At 43.7% G+C, this 25,344-nt stretch overlaps 2 protein-coding genes across 2 annotated transcripts in view; both read right to left on the bottom strand.

Annotated features, from left to right (window-relative positions):
* GPR155 (G protein-coupled receptor 155) overlaps nt 1-4,453 on the bottom strand; it is a 35,282-nt gene extending 30,829 nt beyond the window's left edge. Inside the window, exon 1 of the mRNA XM_040562028.1 lies at nt 4,277-4,453. The gene's annotated coding sequence lies outside the window, so the exon portion shown is untranslated. The remainder of the gene's footprint in view (nt 1-4,276) is intronic.
* A 6,486-nt stretch (nt 4,454-10,939) lies between these two features.
* The window catches only part of WIPF1 (WAS/WASL interacting protein family member 1), a 37,685-nt gene continuing 23,280 nt past the window's right edge, over nt 10,940-25,344 (bottom strand). The window contains 10 exon segments of the mRNA XM_040562026.1: nt 10,940-15,842; nt 17,241-17,354; nt 19,060-19,272; nt 21,580-21,826; nt 21,828-21,884; nt 21,887-21,941; nt 21,943-22,136; nt 22,138-22,161; nt 22,163-22,350; nt 23,305-23,481. Of these exon segments, the coding sequence (XP_040417960.1) occupies nt 15,787-15,842; nt 17,241-17,354; nt 19,060-19,272; nt 21,580-21,826; nt 21,828-21,884; nt 21,887-21,941; nt 21,943-22,136; nt 22,138-22,161; nt 22,163-22,350; nt 23,305-23,481 (1,325 nt within the window). The 3' untranslated portion in view covers nt 10,940-15,786.

Genomic DNA, 25,344 nt, shown 5'->3' with positions numbered 1-25,344 from the left:
TGCCATTGTACATCTCCTTTCATTTTAAATGCTCTGATGCTGGATGAGTAATTTTTGTGTTGCTGCATTACAAATGTAGACCCTTAATACAAACCCTGACTGACAGTCAGCAGCAATGCTGACTCACAGTTAGCAACTCCCTCCCCTCCTGTTCCCACCCTGTCCCCTACATTGGGCCAACACAGCCCGACCAAAAGATCGGGTCGGGGCTGCGCAAAAGCTAGGCCAACAAATGCACGTTTATCACTGCAAGGTGGTAAAACCATTTGGGTAATTCCCAGCTCCATAACCTTGGGGTGATAGTTTTTGGTGCAAACACAAATGAGGAAGACACTTTCATAATTTATTTGATGTTAAGTTTCTCTCTTTGGCACCATACAAAGACCACTCTGAAATTGATTTGGATTAGTTTTCGGAAGTACAAAGTATAATGGGATCTTTCCGATTTTTTGGCTCTCTGCCTAGCACTCTTCCCTACAGAAACAGCATGCCTTGGAGGTACAAGCTCTGGGGGAAGCAGGAAGGCACGTATGCCGTACTGTACTGAGGAGTCTTGATAAGAAATAATGCCTCCTGCTCCCTTGAACTTTCTTCCTCTTAAAAGATCACTAACAATTCAGCATTTTAATAAAAATTTAAATACTATCATCCTTCAGTACATTATTTTTACTAAAGCATGAGTTGGCTGAACAGACTGCTCAGTGATTGATTCTTCTCCAGGGCATGAGCAATTAGGGGAAGCAGGGCTGTATTTCTATCTCAGAGGTCACACAGACACTCCAGATCAGGAAAGAGCACTTGACCTGGGTCTGGCATCTTCTTGTGGGGAACACTGAGGAATGGACATGCATGGAAGTATTGTAGTACCCAGGGCACATGATGAGATAATAAAAAGAAAAAAAATCTATTTGGAATTCAGATTAATTATTTAAAGAAAGTTGTATGAATGATAACTGCTGCCTGAGAATAATAAGAGAAAAGGATATGCAAGGAAATAAATAATTAGGACTTAATAAGCCCATTTCCTCTTGAAGTTTTTTATTATTCTTTTGAAACAGATTACATGCAGCCTAGCAACAGACTATGCAGTTGTTAAGAAACAGGAACTTGTTATTAAGCAGGCTGTACCACAAGAACAGCAGCATAACTAAAACACCGGACTATGGGACCGGTGGACTACCTAACCAAAAAACTCTCTAGACCTTTTCTTTGAGCCACATGTTCTCCTCTGGCCTCAAACCCTTGTTTTGGGTGGAGCCCCTTCCTGTTCCAGCACCCAGGGTTCATAATGGCACGGCTTTCCTTTTCCTATTAAGGTATTTGTAAATAAGGATGACAGTCCTGGACACCATTTCCACAGAGTTTCACCCAACCAATCAAAAAATAACCAAAAAGCCCCCCGCCTTAATAAAATAACAATAAAAAAACAGGGAACTAGCAATGATCATAGCTATCATAGTATGCCTAATGTATGGGAGAGGCAATTATTTCATCTGCAAACTATGGAGAGGATAGATTCATATAGTCCATCACAGCTATCCTCCACTACTGACAGCTGAACTTCCAAGCAGTTGTACTGCAGGGCACAGAAAACCCTATTACTGGCATTGCAAGCCAGGCTTTCCAGTAGGTACTAAGTCACTTAAGACTGAAAGTTGTCCCCAAAATCTTAATTTGATCCTCTTGAGCATTCCCATACTACCTATTACATAATCATTAACTGCTTTCCCCCTTTGTTCTGTATTCACAGAAGTCGGATGTTTGTGTCCATTTACATGCCCTTAAGTAGTGCACAGTTTTCCATTTATGTGCTGCTAAAGTAATTCAACATGTACGGGAGAGACAGCGCCTGCTTTTGGTCTGGGCAACAGACCAAACAGCGAAAAGCAGCTGGGAACAACCAGTATGCAAGTCCTCCTTCTGACCTGTGGCCTTCATCAGAGGCATTCACCTAAAACATAATACCTCTGGGCCCCACACCGGACCCTGCAAGAGGCTTAAACCCCCTCAATGAGAGGGGGCTTAAGATAAGTTAGCTTTAAGATCTAGCAGTGACCATAAGCAAACATATTTTCAAAGATAAACAGCTGAGCCAATTTGGACAGATTTTCAGGGGACTACAATGCATCTTTGTATTTTATGCAAATTCCTAGTGCTTGTTTCAAAGCAGGAAACGCCAGGGTAGTTTGAAGAAAGGCCCACAAGAATTTACTGTAAGCAAGTAGCTTTTTGCAAATTGTTTCCGAAAACACTAAAATTAAGTTTGTTTGTTTTTTTTTTCCTTCTTCTAGAAAGAGTCAGAGAGCTAGCATGGAAGTTGGAGCCAATTGCTAGGGCATGGTGATAAGTAAAAGATAACACCACCTTACCTAGGAAGCATCAGGTAAGCTTCAAAGTAGGACTGTCAATTGAAAACGTAGAGCAAGCATCTCTCTAAATAACCTCTCAGTAAATATAACAGAAAAGTGACGTTTTCCAAGAATAGATATGAATACAGAGGATAAGCAGAGAGCAAGAATGCTGGCAAATCAAATACCAATTGAATCAGGGTGCAATCTATCTGCAAATCTACAAGTATAATCTCAGTGTCAATTTCCAGACAACAATGCACCTAGTTGTCAACAGCACGGAAATATCTAAATATCTTACTAACCCGACAATTATAACAATGGGTGGAGAGGCTAGCACTTGCTTAAGTAATCTCGTTATATTCAATTACAGGAAAAATACTTACTCAATGCTCCTTGGTTATTGAGAGCAGCCAAATTTTATGTGGAAATTGGCAGTATGCCTACAGCCAATGTGCAAGTTCAGGACTCAGTGTTTGTTGTTTTCTAGTGTCTGTCCTCCTGCAGTTGTGTGTAGGATGTTCAGAAACAACCCAGAGTACTTATCTGTATCTAGATCCATCTGATCACTTACACTGACTCACATGGTTACTGCAAATAAACTATAGCTTACAAGGTATGGGTGTTTGGGGAGGTAGTTAAGCAACAACGGAAACCTGAGTGAAAATAAATCATAAATTTGTAGACAGACAATGGACCCCTGGATTTCTTCTTTACTGAAGGGGGGTGTCAGAGAAAGTACTTAACAACCCTCTACAAGAGATTTTTCCAGACTTCTGAGGCTTCAACACCTTGACAAACCCAGTCTCTGCAGCCCTGAGAGCAATCTCACCCAGAGACTAGGAGAAAGCTGAGTGCTGTTACCCATAAGCCTGAAGGTAGTCATCATACAACTGAGGACAGTACACTGGATATTTATGATCACTTTGGTTACCTTAGAACACTTTTGTAAAAAGAGCTTACTCAAGAAGAAAGTTATTATCTGCTCGTCTACAATTTCGCAGTAGAATCCCTCCTTATGCAGTTATGAGGATTTGTGGTATTTTGTTACAATACCTTTTGTTACAACACATAGAGTTGGTCTTACAAAAGCTTTACCTTTGCTACACCATGATGCCCACATCCCCTTGGTTCCTGCAGCTGAGACATGGCACTCTGTTTACTGGCACCTCAAATACCCACAGCTGCACCTTAGACTTCATAATACTGATATCTGTCAGAAGACAACATATGAAGCTAACGGTTAGCTTGCAGAACGTCAAACTAAAACTCAGCATTTTTAATGTATGTTCATGGTGTGGAGAACTGGACTAACCTTGTGACCTAGCAAAGTAAATGTCATGCATGATGAATTTACCTAGCTACACAAAATGAGGAAAAGAAAAAGTTCAAATCAGGTTGCCCTGAGTTCCAGTGGAACTCAGAATAGCCCTTAATGATTTCAATAGTAAGAGATTCTTTCTGAAATTGCTTTCAGGGGACAAAACAATGCTGCAGAGACATCCTACACATACACATTCGATTGCTCGTAGAAGCATATCACCTTGTGTCTTGACTACACTAAAAAGATGAGCTTGCTGAAGTCAAATACAATACTCACAGATTCATAACAAGCTAACCAGGCAGGCTGGAAAAAAAATAGTATCACATATCAAGAAAACCAAAAATCACTATTTCACATACTGTTTTTAATTGCTTTATCTGGAAATAGTTTTCAAATCTCATCCTTTGCCTCATATTATGGGTTAGAAGTATATCTACTGTACATAGACACTTTTTTATTAAAAACAAAAAACATTTTTCACATACCCACAAGACCTAACAGTAGGCGATTGATAACATTATTAACAACAGTACATAAAAGTTATGGCTCTTTTTGACCGAGAATACCTGTTCATTCAATTTGACCTATGTGATCTGTTACTTACATGTTCTCAGTACTCTTACTGCTCAGTCACTGTAAGACTTCGCAAATTTAGCCTAATTTTCTCCAAAGGAGGAAAAAACAAACACACACAAAAAAAAAAAAACAACAACAAAAAAAACACAAACCTTGAAGATTTTTTGAGTATTGTACACAGGCAAATCACAGAATGTTAGGGATTGGAAGGGACCTTGAAAGATCATCTAGTCCAATTCCCCTACCAGAGCAGGAAGAAACATTGCTTTGCTCAGGAAAATGATGTTAAAGCAGGCTGCTCTGAGTAAATCAACTGGTTCTGATCTGCTGCACCTGTTGGGTACTCTGTAAGTAATTGATTAGTGGGGAAAAAAAAGGCAAAACTGATTGTGGTAGCATGAAGTAGGAGCTTTGGAAATATTTTCATCATGTGACTCAAATGTCTGTAAAACTTCTTCCACTTCCTAAGTTTCCATTTGTGATCACACATGCCCCACCATTTTTCAAGTCACTCTTTATCACCTGTACAACACAGTTTAAACATTATCCAAAAATATATATTGATTGCAGTGTATTATCTTCTTTGGCAGAAATTCAATTGTTTGTTTTATTTCTTTATTTCATCTCTGCTATAGCATTCTACCCTTCATGTTCCTCAGTTACAGGCCACAATTGGCATACCCTCTTCTTGACGAATTCTACCACTATATATATATAATATATATATATTTCCCCCTGTTGTTTTTATACTTTTCCCTCTGAAATTTACAGATTCTTCTCTGACATTGTTTCTTCTTTATACCTTTTCCTGATTGTGTTCAGCCATTTGGCATTTCATTTAATTTCATGGCCAATATTTCAATCTCATGGATATCCAGGGATCTCAATTTGATTTTCTATTTCTTTGGCTCATAATAGAAAGGAATTTATTTCTTCTCTTAAATATCTGAATAAACTCTATATTAGGACTGCAATATTTTGAGTAAATTCTTATATTAAGTCTGCAATATTGTCAGAGTGACTTTCTTACAACTACCTGCTACTTCCACTTGATTTTTTCAATAAAAGATATTTTGTTCTAACTCTACCTTCTTCTCCAGCTGCAGTTAAAGACTACTTGTTTAGTTCTAATAGTATGCTGCTTTCAGGTTGAACTGAAACAGGGTAGAGTCATACGTGTTATTCTCTTGCATCATTTTTATGCCAATACTGGCATTTTCCTCGCTTAAGGAATTGTGTAACTGCACGGGGGAATCAGGCCGTATACGTCTAGAGTAAACAAGCTGCTGTCCCAACAGAAAAAAAGCGTGTAGTGCTCCTGAAACGAGGGACCATAACCAAACACACATGATCAAAGTTTCTGACAGTTAAATAACAGGACCACAGCTTGTGAATTGGGAACTGCTTATCATACCAGCGCTGGAACAGAGGTAAAAATAAATAAATAAATAAATAAATCTCTTTGACATATTCTTGAGTTTTTGACATTGACGTTAAAGCTGCTCCCCTGGCTGCAACGTGCAGAATTCAGCAAAGAAGTCAAAAGTGCCACCTAGCGCCCTCCTCAGCAAACGCCAGCTGCCTTCCAGGGATGGAAGCAGGGACTGCAAAAAAGAACTCGAGCAAATTCCAAGGCAGGCGTAGATTTACAAGCCAACAACAAGAGGGAAGAGGAAGAAAAGGCGATGAGATGGTAAATCGTCTAGCACACGGACCTTTACCTTCAAGGTGCTGAGCAGTCAATGCAGATAACAAGGATGTTCTGGAAATGAGCTTCTCACCTGAGCCAGCGTGCACAGCCCCATGTTGGGGCTGGGGCCTTGCGTACGTGAGGTCTGTGAGCAATGCTGCGGCTTTCCATGGAGCCGTGATTTCACCTGCTTGCTTGGATAGGGCTTGGCAGACTGGGCCTCTTGGACCCCGGTTATCTCTTGCTTTGGAAACTAGAGGCTCCTCATAAATAAATAGTTTTATGTACAAAGACAGAGGGAAAATAAAATCTCATTAAAAGAATATAAACCACAAAAAGCTCTAGAAATAAACATTTGGAATAAGATTCCCTGGTGATGATAGGAGGGCATATCCTTGCTATTAATCTACTGTACAGAATGCTCTTCCATAACATATGAGCCTGTGGTCACTTAGGGTGCGGTGCTGAGCTAGGTGCCAGGGTGCAGGCACTGCTCCTGCACCAGAGCAGAGGATTCTTAGCACAGAGACACAGGCCGAGACACATCAGACCTTTCCCCCCTGCTTAGTTAAAAACAAACACAAACAGACAGGATTTCACACTTTATTGCGTTTGTACTTGCTTATATTAAAAAAGTTGCTGATTGAAATAAATGTTTGTGGTTTTCACCTCTGCTACACAAGGCCTAGGCAAGTGTACAAGGAGGAGGAATGAAGGTCTTGGCAAAGAGGTTGTGGTGGGATTCTCTTAATGCACACAGCTTGATCTTTATTTTTAAAATCAACAACAGTCTGGAATAAACATGACAAAACCACCTTTGATGGATATGTGGATGATGGCTCAGCAGCAGCCCTGCAGGCCCAGCTGAGGAGAATAAGCTATATATTCAGAGGACACCAGCAGGATCTCTGTGTGTTTTCAAAGGTTCCCAGTTTTCAGAAGGAACCCCAACTACTTGCAAAATAGGAGAAATGAAAGCTGCTATTTTAAATAGGGAGAAAGAAAGAAAGTCAACACAAGAGTTTCAGCAATCAGCTGCAAGGGAGGGCTATTAGGCAGCACAGAAAACATGGGGCTCTGCAGCCTCTGACAAAATGTGGCTTAACAAAGGACAGGTGAGCCAGTACCCACATACCCACCTCCACTGCAGCGGGTTAAGCCCAGACGTTCCCTGAGCCTTCTCCTTGCTCTCTCTGCGGGCTCTGTGGCAGCGTGTGCACAGCCTGTTGGTGGTGTCTCCACTTTTATTAAAAGCTTTCTGCTGGAATGAGGAGCAATCCATTTTCACAGGCCTGTATAGATAGATGGGTGCTTATTTTGAGTGGGGCAGGATGCGAGATAAACAACTGCTTGAACATCCATCCATGTGAACACAGGACACTGCCACATGGACAATGTTCTTGCAAACAGCACTCTTACACACAAGTAAATGCTAAACGTAGCCAAAGCAGTCCCCTTTGCAAAAGGATGATTTTCAACATGGAGCTCTTCAGTGATAAAGCACTGCCCTGACTGCAGGGAGGCATCTGCAGTTCCTGTTTTGGCGAGACGAAGATGAATAGGAACAAACACCCCTTCTTCCTCAGCCCTGTGTTGGCCCTTATCTTTGAGGTTTGTAGGCAGAGATTTCTTTTCTAATCTGCTGTATACTTAAAAAAAAAAAAAAAAAAAAAAAAAAAAAAAAAAAAGACAAGAACAGTTCCATTTTCCAAATGAGAAAGGGATTTAGGTAGGTTAAAACCCAGCAAGCTAGAAAAATACCTTTTTTTATTTGATGAAGGAAAAAAGAATGGTAAAATCAGAGAGGAAAACATACAAAAATTAAAGTGATATACTGTTATGGAGTAGAAGGCTTGACTATTGCACACATTCATGATAGATTTGTTTTACATTTTTAATGTAGCTTCTGCAGAAGCTGTATCTTAAGCCATATGTATGTTTTAAGATTGAAGTAGCAATTATCTACTATGTTCTGTGAAGTACTATTATCTATCTCATTGACATTTTGGTGATACTGAACACAGACAACATTGGCAGCAGCCACACAATATATACTCCATGTTTTAATCAAAGTATTTTTATGACAGTCATCCTTTCCTCAAGATTATTTCTGTACCTGGGTTACTGTTGAAATTTTTAGATATGTTAAAAGCCTGACTGTGAAAGCAGGAAAAAAAAAAAAAGGACAGTATCATAACTGTTTCAAATAATTGTGCTCTAATGCTAGTGATATCAATAGCCTTAGACATTAAAAAAAAAAAAAAAAAAAAAAAAAAAAAACCTTTTAAATACCTGCTTCCATCACCTATGAAATAACAGAATGAACTTATAGTTGTTTTGTTGTTGTTGTTGTTTTTTAATTTGAAAAATTCGGATGGATTATCCGTTACAGAAGGAATCCATTACACGTTCTTACCCAGAGAGTTTTGATCATCAAAAGGGAAGGATAACCGCAACTGAGATATTTTGTTTTCCATTAAGCTGCCACCTTGCAGCCTTTGGGGGGCTGTAATACAGACAACAAGCTGCTTTGGCTCATTTGGGGATGTTATAAAAGGGCTGCCTAGCATGGATCTGATACAGAGGAAGAGTACACTTACATTGCTGGATGTAAATGACTGGGCTAATGAAGGTGTTAGATTTCCTGGGCACTGGACAGGCAATGGGAGGGAGACATCAAATAAACATCTCTTCTGAGACTTATGGCAGCATTAGCGAACTCTTAAGAGGATACTTTCAGGGGTTACAGAAAAGCCAAGTTACAAGCGATGAAGTTAAGTACCAACAAACTGCTCCATCCTCCTACCGTGTGAAACAGTCATTCCGCTCCAAGGTGTCTTTAAGACTTGTAGGTTAGTAAGTGCAGGCAATCTCTGTGCTCACAGGCTTTTACTAGCCCACATTAGTGACAGAAACTATTTGAATTGCTTTTTACTCCCAGCACTGCTGCAAAATCCACAGTCTGGAGACAAAGTGCCATTCTGTTTACTTTTATGCTTCACCAAAGTTTATGATTAGCAGTCTGTATTTGTAGAAACACACAGAACAGGCAGCACAGATACCACAGAGGCGTAATGAGCAACAAGTCACAGAAAATGTTACCAAGGCCCAAATTTGCTTTGTATTTTTTTCTTGTGACATCTTCAAAAGGGGGAGTGAAGCACAGGCACAGCTTTGTTTGTAGATAGCATTTAATGCCTATGGGGAGAAACATTTTTGTTTATAAAAGAACTTATTTGCTTTTACAGTTGGCAAGACTGTGTATGCACCGGCCCCTCAGAGCTTGGAAGAGTAAGTAGAAACTTTGCAGGAGGATTACAGAGAGTCCCCTTTGGCAAGTTAAAAGGATAGGCTCTTTTAAAAGTGTAGAACACAGTTTCATTACATATAAAATAACATTTTTACAGGAGCTCTAAGAGTGCAACTGAAAATGAAACTTCTTGGAATTGATCTCACATCATGTTGTATGTTTCGTTACTTTTCTAAGTAATACATTAATTGTTGTACAGGCATATATGGACCAATATTTAGTCCCTAAATCGATAATTGGCCAGGACCAATTGACTATTTTCAATGCAAAATGGAGTCAGACTAGGTAAGAGAGCAGAAGGGAGCAGCCTGTGCACACACGGCAGGAAGGTCACTGGAAACTGTTGAACCATGATCAAAGGAGTTTGATATTTCTGCGTGTGCTGCGTGCAACGCGTGACCCTTCCTGCAACTCTAGAGAGCAGTTCCAAGTGTTACGGTGTTCTTTCTTTCTTTCTCTCATTTCTTTCTTTCTTTCTCTCATTCTCTCTCTTTCTTTCTGCAATGGTATGCATTTTGAGTTAAATGGAGGAAAGAATATGTTGTGGTTATGGCTAGGTCACAGTATGCTCAGTTCGGTTCCTTCCTCCCAAAGTCAAGCAAATCATTTACCTGCTTCAAAAACCAGGAAGAAGCATGTTTCCTTTGATTAAGCCTAAAAGAGGTATTTCTATTATCTGATCATTAGACTTATAGCTCTGAATTCAAGGCTACTCTGAGTTCAAGGCTACTGCCACTAAGATCTGCAGCAAAGGTCTCTGAGCCTGCTGAGCCAGCTCCCCTGCAGCTCACATGCTCTGACTCCACCCTTCGTGGTTCTTCTACTCACTCACATAGCCCAGGCATCAGGACCAGGTGCCAATCACCACATTACGTGTGAGCTAGGGGTTTCTGTGGCCTTTCGGGAAAGTCTCTGTCCCAGGCAGTTTGTAAAATGCAAGTGTCAAGAAGCAGTCCCCATGGTCCTCAAAGGATCCTCTATTTCTGTAAGAATAAACCTGCTGCTGAAGTTTTTGCAAGGTAGGTGAGTTACCATGTAGAGCTTTTTAGATCAAGGTTTTAAATGACCTTCCTAGTTTTGGAGGAGATACTGGAAGTGCAACCAGAACTTGAGCCTTCTTTGGACTTTGATAAAAGGGTCTTCCCCTGTGTTGAACCTGGTCCAAATCACCTGAAAAGTTTTAACATCCACAATCAAGAACAGGGCTCTAAAATCAAAAGAAAGGTTTCAATCATTTGAAAATACATATTTTCTGTACCCTCTTACCTAGTGAAAGGAGATAAGAGGAACAAAACTCTGTGGTTAACTGAGTGCTGCATTTTCCATGCCACCTCCCCACGGCAAGTGTCTGCCTCGCCTTGCCCAGACCCAGGCCTATGGGTTCCACTCACCAGACGACGACAGAAGCAATAGCTACCTACAAGCACAGGGTCACCAACCACGTTTTTTTCTACTATTGTTTACACCAAACTACACTCGTGACTTATCTGCAGGTGTCTAATCTTCACTGTATGGTATCCCAAAGTTCTCCGAGGGCTTCTGCTGTGGGGCTAAGCGCTGGTGGGCAGGCAGCGAGGCGAACCCAGCCCCAGCTCCTCCAGGCTTGCTATCGCACTCCTGCTGGAGCCGAGGTGTGTTTCTGTCAAGGAAGCAGCTGTGGTTGTTCTCAATGTAACAGTCTGCACCAGCAATTAAATAAAAGTAAAATTTATTTGGCATAGGACAGAAAAATAAGGAGAAAAAAAAATCACATACAAAATAAATGTTAAGCAGAAAAATATTCACAGAATTTGATTAATATTTTATAAAAAGCTCAAACTTTAAGCATCTGATAAAAAACAGTACTTTCTGCTCAGCCTGTGTTTGAAGTTATGTTTCTCTTTCATAGTCTTGTGTGGCTTTGGAGGTCCAAATTTAGAGTGCCTTCCTTTTCATGTATGGCTTGATGCTAAAGAGCATTTATCACAGACTGTACTTCAAAACGGCAACATGCTGATGCGTTACTCCCTTATTCAAGACATGCAGTTTCCTTTTTTTCTTTTAGCCTACCTACCTGCTGCACACTCACTAAGAATGTATACGTGTGTCCTGCTTCTGCTGGGTACCTCGAACACTCCCCAGGCTGTCAGTGCCTCGGGTTTACATCTTAACTAAACAGCCCAGGCCGTTTCACCTCACAGGCTAAACAATCCCCACTTTCTCTAGTGGACACGAAGAAACTTTCCATGAATTAGCTACGCTTAATGTGTTACTGAGTATCTTAGGCAAGAGATTCTCCTTATTTCTCGTGAATATAACTTGAGAGATTAAAGTTGATAATATATACTATACACAGTCAATGTACCGCCACAACAGGGTGTTTGCACCTGACTGTGAGACAGCAGCATTCGCAATACTGCCACGTGCTATTACATACACAGTTTGTATCCTGATTTGTGCTCCTGTACGGATCCCCACCTTCAGCCAATTGGTTTTATTCTCTGAACACTCTTCCCCTTCCCAGAGTCCTGCAGGTGCAGGGCCCCTCCCCTCTCTAGGTCTCTCGACATTTGACATTGAAACAATCCCGGTTTGACCATAAAACTCCATCCACTCTTGCTTCCAAGGGAAGAAGTAACCTTCCTATTTGCAAACTTCTGCACAGAAATATGTGTCTTGCAACGTATGTGAAATGCGATAGCAGTTTAGTTCCCTCCCCCTCTGCTCCAACAGGGACCTGCTTCTACAAGTGCCACGTGAACAGTCGCTGCTGCAAGGACACACTGCTGTCCAGCTCCTTCAGTGACAATTTAAGGAACTTCTCTAGTAGTTCAGTCTTGCAGAAAAAAATAATTATTACAATCCTTTTAGTGTTGGGAAATGCTAACTTCTAAACAAGAACCTTGTAACCTTATTTAAGAAGTAGTTCATTTACAGAAATACATGCTTCCTGAATCACAAGCTAGTTTCCTTTAACAAACTCTGAATATGAATCACTGTGACCTCTTCTCGCAGCGACTGGTGCAGAAAGTCGTAACAGACATAACATGTGCTTTTCTTACAAAATATTGAGCAGAAATTACTGTCACGTGGTACAAAAGTTATTCCCTTTTTATTTACTTCGTTGAATCAAACAAAAAAGAACATCTGTGGCCATTGTCATGCAATGCAGGTCTTACTGATGAAACAAAAAGATAGTTTTCAGGTGTGAGCGTTTATAAGACAATGCCATTAAAACAAAACCAGTAAATCTCATATGCAAGCAGTGAATCAAATTCAGTCTTCTAATAACCTCCGCAACCACGCTGAAGGCAGCTGGGCAGTACAGACAGCGGTGTGAGACACTGGTTTTGGGAGAGGGGTAGGTTTCCAGAGCAATACCAACAGTGGATTGTGTATTGTGTAACCGGTACCCACTTACATCTCACCTAAGGACTGATCTAATAGTCTCTCCCCACATTCAGCTCAATCAGGAGTTAGCAGACTGAGCACATTACAACAGCAGGACTTGGCTCAAACTCTGTGTAATGCTACTATCAGCACTATTTACATCAGGACGTGGAAGAACAATGCCTATTAATTTTTCTAGTGAGACAGAAAAGTTGACTAAAAGTCATAAGGCACCACTGGATCAACCTGTTTTGTATTCTTCTCCTTTTAAGACTTCATAGTGAAATAAATACTTTAATACTGATCATATTGTAAGAAGCTACTGATACATGAAGCAGTACATTGCAGGTAAAATGCTGCATTGTTCTGGAATATATCTAGGGAATTTTATAGCAAAAGATATAAATAGTCATGTTGTTGTTCGGTGAAAAAATACCTCTTTCTGCATTTTTAAGGCATTTTACCTACATGACAAACAGCCATTCTGAAGAGGTTTCTATAGAACAACAAAGTGCTAAAAAAAAACAGCTCTGGTTTCTTGGCTTGTTGACTGAGGGCTTTTACACAACATATTTTAAAGTGAGATTGAAGCTGATTTGCCAGGTCTTTGGTAATGGTCCAGAACTTCTGGTCAGCAAATCTTGCCAAAAAGATGAAATACAGGATATTCTGAATGATGCAGAAGGCTGGCAGAACAATTGCAGCATTTTCTTTGACTTGAAGTAAAACAGTCATGCTGGAAGCAGGTAAGTTACAAAAAATGGTAGAGCTTTTGGATTTTTTTTCTTTTTTTCTTTTTTTGGCTGCATAGCTGTTTGGATATTAATAAGGATTTGGCAGGTCAATGTATTGAAAATATTGGATTCTTAAATTCAAAATGTTGCTCCTCATAGTTGTAAGTGCTTCAGTTTAATAACATGAATACAATAATTTATCCTTTAAGTTATTATTCTAAAAATCTTACTTGGACTTCTATTCACATAATAATATGCCAAAGAGACAGGCACTTTGCATAGTGCATATGTTTAAGTGACCCAAAATACATACAAATTCAGTACTGAGCTAGCCTTGATCCCAAGGTGCACCTGTCACATGGAGGTCCCACTAAGATCTGTTTAAGAAACTCTTACAGCCACGACCCTGCAATTAGATGTCGATACATCCCTGCGCCTGCGCATTGAATTGCAGGTTCAAGACCATAAATAGTAACTTAAAATATGTCATTAGATACAAAAATGTAAAAACTGGTACGTAATCAAATGCTATCACAGCTAACAAGATTTTGTAAACAAATACCGAAAAGGCCAAATTAACGTTGATCTGGCCAAATCCAGCTCTGCCTCATGCTCTTCATGGTGACTGTCCAGGTGGCGTGGCAGGGATGGTCTCCTCCCTCCGTGCCCACTAAAAGGGCAAAATGCCCCATGCGCAAACACTTCAGTGGGGTTCAAACTCTCTTCAGCTACATTCCCTGGATTTTCTAGGACTGACCTCATTCTAGCATCAGTGTATACTTCGGATCGTATCTCCCACACTAGAGAAACACTTTCTTAACTCACATGGCTTGTTTTTCCTTTTTTTTTCTTTCTTTTTTTTTTTTTAGCAATACCCTGTGAAACATGGCTGCTGATCCAGGCTTGGTAGGGGTCCCAAGGAGTATGCTGGAAAAAAACTGTTGAGGAGACAGAGAAGTTTTTCAGGGCTAACCTTCAGAAATCCAATTAAAAAAGAGCTATTATTTGGCAATAGTTCAAATTCAGAATGATAATCTTCCTCTAATTTCCAAAGACATTTTACATGCATTTAGATCCACTTACAAAATGCACTGACTCAATGAACTCTTTTCTCAAACACAGAATTCAAAAGCCATTAAACATCTTAACCAATTGTCACAACGTTAGACTTTACACTTTTTCTATTAATGTAAGCCTTGCAGCTCTCTGCTGAGACTTGTTTCAGCAAAGGTTGAAAGGACAGGCTTCATGGTAAACTCAGAAGGCCAAATCTTCCCATTCCTCTTGAACCAGTGCAGACAGCAAATTTTGGAGCTCATGCTCCCACTTGCGTGCACAAACCCCAGACCTCCTTCACTACATCAAAGGGCTTTCACTTACGCACATTTTTGACCCCAGCTGCTCTGTGTAATGCAAGTCAAATACAATCTCTCTGAGACTTGTGACCTAAGCCCCAGGAAGCTTTTAAAGTCAAAAACCCATCATTTAATTGTACCAAAGAAACAACTGGAAAGCAGTCTGTGGAGCGCTGGTGTTAGCGATGCTTTACAGAAAGAAGAAACAACTACAATAATTGTTGCATTTGCACTAAGGCTACTTCCTGAGGACTCTTTGCAGGTAGTCTCAGGCAGAGGGTATTACAATAATCCAGGACACGGATGACTGTGGGTTGGTCCACATCAAAGCAGGAAAGAATTAAGTGACTAAAAACGTAACGCTATTACAAAAGGAGGAAAAGTTGTAAAGAAGACAATTTCATGCTGATGAATTCTTCATTTGTGCTTTTCTTTGGAAGATTCTCTGCAGATAAAAAACACAGCCAAACACAGTCCATCCCTGGGGCAGGATGTGCCATCTATTGTATAAAATATGATTTGCTTGGCTAAGCTGAGGTGAAAAAGACTTAGGATGAGCTCTCGGTCCCCACGTAGTAGGCATATGGCTTGCAGAAGCAGTTGGGCCAGGTCAGGCACGCAAAGCAGGGTCCAGGGGACTCTCAGCTACATGGTATTCCCTGGCAATTGGAACAGCAAACAGATTGTACTTGATGATTCAAATAATACAGCCACTGTACCCCAAATGAATGAAACAGCTTTGTTCCAGCTCTTGTTAAATTCAAAGCCAGACCTCCTGTGGAACTCTCAAGGGGACAGGGCTGGACCCGGTAAGCATGATGCACGAATGTTGCGCGTGGTCCACAAAATGCCTTTCCTGACAGCCTGCAGCATAAGCAAACAAAATTCATAGCTTTGAGCAACTATAGTTCATAAGCTGTGTCTACTACAACTGTAACAGACACTGAAGTTTATTCCAGCTGACAAGCCAAAAGTGGAAATAAAGCAAAACAGACAACTTTCCAATGATGTGGACAGGAGAGCTGACTCGAAGGAAACCTTGTAAAACAGATGTTGCCCAAAGATGAGCCAGAACCCACTTCACCTTGGTATAGGCGGAAGCGGGGGAGCACCTCTTTCTTTTCGGCCAGAGCCACCTAAAAAAGAAAGAAAGATTTTTGTGTTACTCCTGGCTTCCTTTAATATTGGGAGTTCACATCCAAGCCATGAATTCAGGTGAAGATCTACTCATTTCCTTGTCTAACCATTTTAGAAAATACCTTTGTAGAGTTTCCGGTTAGTTTACTAAACAACATAAGAACCTTGAACAGTGTAAAATAAAGTTTTTAACTAACATTATCTCCTTAAAAGCCTGAAAAGGATACATATTTCAGTTCTTAGGCCCCTTCTCAAAACAGATTGACCACTCTTATTAGCCTTATTGTTTTATATGAACACACACAGTATCAGTGCTACTTGCAACACATGCAAATTTCAATGAAAGTGGCAAGCGCCAAACTCAGTAGCATTTCAAAGCTCTTCATATATTTCCCAATATGAAGATTTTCATTCCAAACTCCTGAAAGTAAATATAAAAAAGTGCATACATTTCTTTGCCTCTCCTTGTGGAGTAATAGGAATGGGCAGAAAGCTAAGTGCACAAAGTGAAGGGTCAGAGACTAACAGGAATTTCTGCTCCAAACCAAAACCTCAACATTTGGAAACAGGAGAGACAGAGAAACATCTGAGCGTACAGATGATTACAGGATGACTATGAGCCACTGATGTGACCGGTTGTGAAAGAAGTAAATTGATCCTTGGGTGTACCTGGCGAAATACCACTAATGGTGATAACTAATGGAAACATTTATGCTGCTATAGAAGACATGGCCGAGACCTCAACTGGAACAGCACGTAACACTGATTGGAAAAGACAAAAGCAAACTGAAATGTATACAGAAGCAACACCAATGATCAGAGAAACAGAGAACTTAGCTTGGAAGAAGAGTGTAGTACATCCTGATTTAATCAACTCAGCAAGCCAGAAGCTAAGAGGAGAGTAAGACTGTTGTCTTAAAAAATAGTAGGGGCTTAACACGTCAAGGAAGGAGGATAACTGAACTCAAGGATGATGTTGGCACACAAAAAAACAAGTCATACATGGATTTAGATGGGGAATGAGACAAGTCCTAGAACGGCATTCCAAGAGGAATAACAGGGACAAAAACAGTCAAGCAGAAGTCACAGGTGAAGCTGGGACTTTGCAGTTCTGTCTGCCTGTAGCAGAAGGGAGGTGAATATAATATCAGAAGTGGTCTCTTACAATACACATTACAACTTAGAAACCAAACAATCCCTCACCCAACCTATCCCAAAATACAAGCCTAAGAGAACTTATGCCTGTGAACCTCTATTTAAGCTTTTTCTGTGTGGTGGGGAAGGGTGAAATGGCTGTTGGAGAAGTTTTCAAGTCTTAGCATTGAATATCTTCCCCATCCACATTGTTATTAGGAGGATACGCTGAAATTCTAATACCAGAGGTGGAACAAACTTACCTCTGCTTTCGTTTCTTGCTAATTTACTGGGATAACTTCTGTTCACGGGTACATATGGCTCTGGAGGTGGTAAATCAGATATAGGATGAAAAGAAAATCTGCTTTCCCATTCATCTGAAAAACAAACAAACATGCATTTTACTGGTTACCTTTGCGATACAGCTTCAGAAAATTCAACTGATATTAATATCATGTTTAATACATGTTTTATATTGCAAAATGCTTAGATAACTGAATATTGAACCAGCATCCTACTGGGAAGTCAGGGAAGATGATGCTTTAGGTTAGTTTAAGAATGAAAATTCTTAATTAACTTTAACCGATCATTTAGCCAATTTAATGCAAAATCACAGATCAGGAAAATGGCCATCATTCTACCGGTTTTTGTTTTTAAAACACATATATGTGTGTATATATACATGTGTGTGTGTCTTATAGGAAATGCACAACATCTACTACTCCAGAACAGTATTTTGTTTCTGGGTGTAGAATTTTCTGATATTCATATTTTGTTGATAAACATAGCTCAAAAGCATAATTAAAAGCATTCTAACTTGCAAGGAGTGTATTTTTTGTTTCTTAATTTTTGTACAGGAAAAATAAAATTTTGGGGCCACTAAAATAGAATGTATGATGACAGAAAAGTAGTGTCAAAAATGGCAAAATACATCAGTATCTCTTGAAACTACTGGGACGCCATTGACGTACTTATTGACTATATAGGACTGTAAAGAGGACTGTAAAAAGGACTGTATAGGACTGTAAAGCTGCTCAGTTTCTTCACTGAAATGACAGGAAAAGTATTTTTATGTAGCTCTGTTCTGCACTTGAATTTGGATGCCCAGGTGTGGGCCATCTTAAACTTTGTCATTTCTTCACTTGGCTGCTTCAGGACTTTGCAACTACAACTTTCTTGCGATATTGTTTAATTTTATTGCATAATGTAATGAACAGCTGAGTAAGTTTTTTCCCAGCGGTTGAACATGTGGTTATTTGCTGGGATCCAGTTTTTCTTATGTTTACTCCCAATGGTTGCAATTAGAAACCAGTGTGTAAAGGAGCTGCAGGTTCTGAACCCTGCAAATGACTTAGGCACGAAAAAATGTGTTTGAGACCCACCTGCCTTATCTGATGTGCAAAGATGGTTCAATAGTGTGGGTTACAGTTTTATTTTCTGCTTGCTTTTTCTAACTTTATAAATGTCAGAAATACAAATTTTGGCCTTCCATAATTAGCTGAAAGCTGTATCTGTCCTTTGCGAATAGAAAACAAAAAGAAAAACAGGATGAATCTTTAAAACCCATCTGTCTTGGACCTCACCTTTTCAATAAACACCAGCAAGAAGAGAGAAACCCGACATTTTCAGCAGTGTTCTGACAATCTCTTCCATTCTCTGTTTTTCAGCTTTAGGTTTTTGAGTCATCATCTAACTTGTTCTGACTTACAAAGAGTCTTAGTGTAGCCATGGCGTGAATTCATGTTACAGTCAGAACAATCCCCTCTGGCCTTCTTTATGTATTGTAGGAAAGCCGAGCATGGTGAATGCATTTCTTTTTCATTTTTTTTTTTTCAGGCTATTTTTCAAAGGGTTATTTTTGAGCTTATATTGACAATTTTGCAGTTCTGTCTTATGCATAACTTATTTACTCCATTCGTACCCAGCAGGATTAATCAAGACCCACACGATACCTCTGCGGACCAGAAATTCAAAGCTTGCTTTAGAAACAAGGCCTCTCCCCCCAAACCTTTTTTGCTGCGTTAAGGCCAAAAGCCACCACACATTTTCTACTGAAGGCAAGTAACGTGGAGCACGGCTTACCATCGCCCGGATCCTGGAAGCCGTTTCGGAGTGCTGATGAAGGTGGTGGTGGTGGTGGCAGGGCTCCCGATCCCGGCCGGTCGGGGGGAAGCGGTGGTCGGGTTCCACCTCTCTGGTTCTCCAGCCCAGCCCGGGAAGGCAGCTGGGGAGCAGCGGGCAAAGCCCTTGAGGTGCTTCCATTTCTGCTGATGGGAGGAGGTGGTGGGAGGGGGCCTGGGGAGAGAAGAGAGGCAAGCACACAAACGCTGTTTACACCGAGAATTGTTCTGCCAGCAGTAAGCTGCTGCCTGCGACCCACGGCCTCCCGCTAACAGACAGGAGAGGACGGGCTGGTTGGGCCCCCAGGGTGAGTGTCCCCCAGACCCTCCTCCCTGCTCTGCAGGACTCTCTGGGGAGCTCACGCCGGCTTGCAGAGGAGCACGGTATATCTAACATAAACACACCTCCGTGCCTATACTCCCCTTGCTCTCAGGTACATTAACCTCCATAGAGGGGCTGCTCCTTGAAGCCACTTTTGAACCCCTCTGAATGACACTGGCCACGATGGCCAGCAGTTACAGCTGGAACCCAGGGTACCGCGGGAGCCCAGGCCATACTGCATCACATCTCCACGTGCCCTCATGAGGCAAGGCAACATGGAGCAGAGGAGCTCTGCTGCCTGCACAGGCTCCTTCCCCACTGGGGTGGTCCCCTGGGGGGCGTCACAAGCAGCGCTGTCAGTGGCACACGGGGGATTCAGCCTGGGGGCGGCAGCGTTAAGCAGCGTGGTGGCATCAGTGCTCTCGTTTATAGACGCTTGTGCTGCATGCCAGTTTATTCCTGTAGCTGGAGCACATCCACCTCCCGCTAGGCTGGAAACAGACCTCACACGTAGACTTGCATTTCCAGCGTCTGTGCATCGGGGCGGCTGGCATGGCGACATGAAGGCAGAGCCCACATAGGCAGGGGAAAGGTGCTTCTCCCAGAGGCGCCAGTAAAGGAGGGCAGGAGAGATGCTGCTGCCAGAGAGAGAGGAATCCCCGCCTAGGGCAGGAGGAGACTAAGCGGAGGGTGTGGAGGGCTGTGCACGTCCAAAGGTCTCGCTACCTCTCTGCTTGGTAAAGTTGGGCAATTGACCATTATGTTCATTTAATGAAATGCTTCCTTGTTCTGATGAAATCTAGTTACAGATGTGCATTTTGAAAAACTTCCAGAACAGTTTTGCTTGCTCTCTCTCTAAACATACCTAAACCCCATGATATATGTCAAACCGCTGCAAAACAGTATTTACATTTAGAGTTACAGCTACAGCTTCCTTCTAATTATGAAATCAGCAGAAAAGTAGCGCAGATTTACCAAAATCTTCTGCATTAGGAAAGAGCCAAACAGGAACCTCCTGGGGAAGCAAAGGCCATCCCAAGAAAAGTTCCTGAAACATCTGAATAATCACAGCTGCCCCCTGCAGCTTTGATCCGCATTCCCCAGCCAAAGGTGACAAGGTTCCTCCTGTTTGTCTGGGGCCCGGCAGGCTGTGCTGACACGGTGCCCCCCCCTTTGGCGCAACGGGCTGATGTGCTGCTCCTCTTAATCCAGAGGATGGAAAGGCAACTCCACGGAGCTTCCCTGGGCTGCTTTCCATGCAAAGCTTCTCCCTTTCCCATGCTACAGGGCCTGGCTCTTTGTGCTTCGATTCACTCATCTCCAAACAGAAAGCCATCCAGTATTAAGGGTCACGATGCACAGTTCTTAAAAGTTACGAATAACAATTATCAGATGACAAAACAAATGATGAAATAACTCGATGGAGACAACTCTTATTTTCAGTCTCATTTGAAATCTGCATACAGCAAGTAATGACAATTAGTCATGCTGTAGCAACTCCCACTTAACACCTGTCAGATCGGTCTTTTAATAAAATAATTTGTATTTTCCTGTAAGCGTGCGTGTCTCCCAACACGTAGAAGGTCAGGCTCTGCAAACCTCCGCTCGTGACAGCACTACCATTACCTTACACAGGTTGACTCAGTAAGGTGAATGCTGTCACCGAACAGAGGCTGGGTTATACAGGTGCCCTGCGTTACAGCACGTAATGGGCAACCCCCCGCTTGCAACCCCTTCCTTATCGCAGAAATTGTAACAGAAACTGCCAAGCTCTGCCCAAGAGCATGTGAGTTAGCAGGTGGGGCACAACGGCTTTCCTTGAGCCACCACGACGCCCACAAACCCTCATTTTCCCTGACAGAGTCCCCCGTGCGCAACAGCATTGTTTCTGACACCTGCGAATCAGAGCTGGCTGGGAAGGTGCTGCCTCACCTCGCACAGCCTAAAACCCACGCCGGCTGGGGCCCTGGACGCTGGCTCACGTCGCATTTGATGCGAGCGCTGACACCACTGGCTGTGAGGCCAAGCCAAGCCACGACGGCCAAAGTTTGGGGTCACCTCCCGCTGCACAAGGCCAACACCCGGTGCCACCGCTCGCACCCACCGCTCGGCAGGGCGCTGCCAGCCAAGGGTGCCGCGCAGAGCACCCCCCGCACCTACCTGTCCGGCTCGGGGGGTCCCTGACGGGCGGCGGGGGCCTCTCGCTGGGCGGGGGCGGCAGGGGTCCGGAGCGGCCGCCCGCCGTGCCGGGGGCGGCGGGGGGCACCAGGGACAGGTTCCGCTGGGGCAGCCGGGGCATTTCGTCGCCGCCGGCGGGGCCGGGCGGCACGGGGGGCGGCCCCGGCCTGCTGGGGGGCGGCGGGGGCGCGGGGGCGCCGAGGGGCGGCCGCGGCGAGGCGGGCACGGGGCGGCTTGCTGTTCTGCGGCGGCGGCGGCGGCAGGGCGGCCTCCCGGGCGGCGGCGGCGGCGGCCGGTGGCCGGCGGGGGGCGGCGGGGGCGGCGGCGGCTTGTCCTCCGCCGGGCCGGCCGGGCGTGGGCGGCAGCGGCGGCCTGCCCGAGAAGGGGGGCGCCGGGCCGGGCTGCCGCAGGGAGCCGGCGGGCCCCGCGCCGCGGCTGCCCGGGAAGGGCGGCGGGCAGGGCCCGAGGCTGGCTGGCGGCTGACGGCCGGCACCGGCGGCGGAGCCGCGGCTGTGCAGGCTGGAGGCGACGGGCCGCGGCGGTGCTGGGCACCGGCGGCGGGGCGGGCCTCGGGCTTGGAGCCGGCGTCGGGCCGGGGCGGCGGCATGCGGCTCCTCGGCGGGTCGGCGGCCGGGCTCCGCTGCCCCGACGGCGGCCCCGGGAAGCGCGGCGGGCCGCCCGGCCCCGGGAAGGGCTTGGCGGCGGCAGAGCGGGCTCCGGGCGGCAGCGCGGGCGGGCGGGCGGCCCCGGGGTCTGCTCGGGGAGACAGAGAGAGAGAGGGCATCAGGATCCGCGGAGCGGGAGTTTAAAGGGTGTTTTACAAGTTCCGTCCGGCCAAAGGCACCTCAGCCCTTCCCGGTAGGTGTTAGCTAAGGACACGGTTGTGTATGTCAGGGAGAAGGCAGCGGTCTTGCACTTGAAGAAACGTTCTTCTGTTGTGCCAGGAACTTTTGCATTAATACAAGCTCCCAAAATAGACCGTGACACAATAGAAAATACCAGCTCCGAGAGCCTCTTTTGTACAAATGTGCTGAAAAATTACGTTGGTCTATAAAACATGCAAGACTCATAACACTCTACGGCCCCTGTTGCCCAGTCCGCCTTCAACAACTGTGAAATGCTACGTCCTTAGCTCCAGGAAACTCACTGGTCCCAGGTCTCTGTTGTTTCGAAGGGCACGGGGCTTTGGGCAGCTGTTTTGCCAGCTCAAAGAATACAGCACATGTCCTAGCCAAGCCTCCAACTGCAGCGTGCGCACCAGCCAGCTGGGGTGCCTCCTGCACTCCCAACGTGGTAAATCATGCTGGTGCGGAGCTGGCACAGATGTACTTTCCAAATGGAAAGGAGACCCTTTTTCCTGGTGCACAAGGGAGAATTAATAGGAATCCTCTTGTGCTCCCCTCCGGACCTGCACACCCCCAGCCAAGGCAGAACCTAGTCTGACTGACTGCTTTGCAGGCAGCCACTTGACGTTGCCAAGACCTTTAGTTTTCATTAGCAGGAGGGGTGGAAGAAGAGTCTTGCTTCTTCATAAAATCTAGTATTAAGAATAAAACAAGATTCAAGGTCAAAATTTCATTTCCTAAGAGCCTAACATATCTGAAGACATACTTAATCTCAGCAGGTAATTTACTGCTGTAGCATGAAGGTTTTAATAAGTAAACTGCCATTTACTTGTTTGTGCTGAAACCGCAAGGTTTTTCTTACCAGCATCTCGACTCGCAGCAGATCTGAGCTTTGGCATTCCCGCTTGGAAAAGGCCTCCAAGGCCAGGTGGTCCACCACCACCGAAGCTGCCGCCACCGCCGCCACCACCAAAACCCCCGCCGCCGCCACCGCCACCTCCACCAAAGCCACCACCACCTCCACCAGGTCCTTTGGGTTCTGTTGGGAAAAAAAAAAAGTCCCCCGTGTTATGCAGGGAAGCGAGGCTGATCCTGCAAAGTACTCTGAGTAGAGCAACACTTGTAACTGGGGAAAAAAGGACAAGCTTTCAAAATACACAAGCAAGCCTTTGTTCAGGTTGGATCATCACAGCTACCACTACCACCACTATTGCACCATGGAAGAGGTGGCGCAATAAACATAGCTACTGAGTTTTATTAAGCCACCACTTTCCTTTAGTCTATTCTGGACTGGAAAGCAGAGAAACAGTCACTCTGGAGAATTTGGAACTGAAAATGGATAGGGCCTCTGAGAATATCATGTTCTCTTTCTTAACATCGATGTGGCTGCTTTCCATTTCTTCATACCTTTGCTCTCATCCTTCACCTCCACCTCTCCATAAGCAAATTGAAAGACAGGGCAAATGAGGAAAATGGGAAATGAGAAAGGAGGGAGAAGGCAGAGGCATTCTTCCTCTTGGAGGCATCTCTGGTGATCCCTTCTGGGAATACACAGACCTCTGTCACTACTGATTTAGTTGCAACACATCTACTTATTTAAACAAAGCCTAGTGGGGAAAGAGATTTCCTTTCTGATTACTTTCCTGTAGGTCCAGAAATGCAGTGATATGATCATAACCTGCCAATTTTCCCAATAGGAAGGAACTACTTTAATCAGTTCCCTCCTTCCTCTCCTGTTTTTCCTCTAATATCAATATTTTTGCTGTGACAACACTGGAGCACTAAAGGTAAAGTTAAAGCATTTCCACAGTTACAAATACAGGGAAGAGCCCTGTTTAGAACATCAGTGCAAAATGATCAGGCCTACAGGTTGGGATACCTGTGGAGATCAGCTCCCCAATGACAGGGCTACATGGCTGAGGATCGATTGCTTAATTTCTTGGCATCTCGATTTCTACAGCTTTGGGTGGGTAAAAATTTCACTGACTTTAAAGTAATTAAAACCTGTAGATGAAAAGCACTCCTAATAATCCCACCCAGAAAAGAAGGAGGAAGAATGCGTTCATGGGGGAATGTTTCACATGATCCTTCTCTTTTCTTAAGCATGTTAGCTCAGTTTGGTTCTGACTCATATAGGGTGTGAACCTCTGGAGAAATGCTGCTACTATGTTTTAGTCTTTCATCACGATTTGTTAATTCATGTAAACAAGATAATAGGCCACATAATTTTAATCTTACTGTTTAGCCCTCCTTTAAACCCCTTAACTGCTTTTCTCCAGCTCATTAGATTAGCTAGAACGTGTAAATTTGATTGCAGAGATGATATTCAAAAGTTTAAAGCTAGGTACATGGCTGGCTGCTGAACTGTGCCTATTTTTTTTTTTTAATTCTTATTTGGTCACATTCCTGTTGGTGTTTCCTTCTTTCCTCATCATCTTCCCATCACAGTCTAGCCTATGATTGCATGGCTGGACCTGGACTGAATTGTATCACATTTGCTAATCGGTCTGTGGAAATGTCTCCTCTCCCTGGGCAATAAGTGCTGTGCTACCACCACAGCAGGCCTTTGTCCCTTATCCGTCTCCTGTTTCCCTTCCATCTTCCCGATGCTTTTACTGTGTGGGCTTTTCCAGACTCGTCTCAGCACACACCAAGGTGTGCAGTGAGGCCCAGCGGCAGCTCAGCTGGACGGAGGCCTCTCCTGCACCCAGGCCTGCTGAGGTGCCGCACCATGCCAGGGCACCACGGGGCAGGCTGAGCAACCAAACCTGGCCAAAAAGATACCAGCCCTGAGTCACCCCAGCCCAACGACACCCAGCTGGGGCTTTGCTTGACCAGTACCGGGTCCTTAAACAAGCCAATGGTGCCATGCCAAGTCTGCCTTTATTTTTGTTCACTTTCT

The sequence above is a fragment of the Cygnus olor genome, chromosome 6 (assembly GCF_009769625.2).
Source record: "Cygnus olor isolate bCygOlo1 chromosome 6, bCygOlo1.pri.v2, whole genome shotgun sequence".
Taxonomy (NCBI): Eukaryota; Metazoa; Chordata; class Aves; order Anseriformes; family Anatidae; genus Cygnus; species Cygnus olor.
This window is presented reverse-complemented; position numbering and strand designations above follow the sequence as displayed.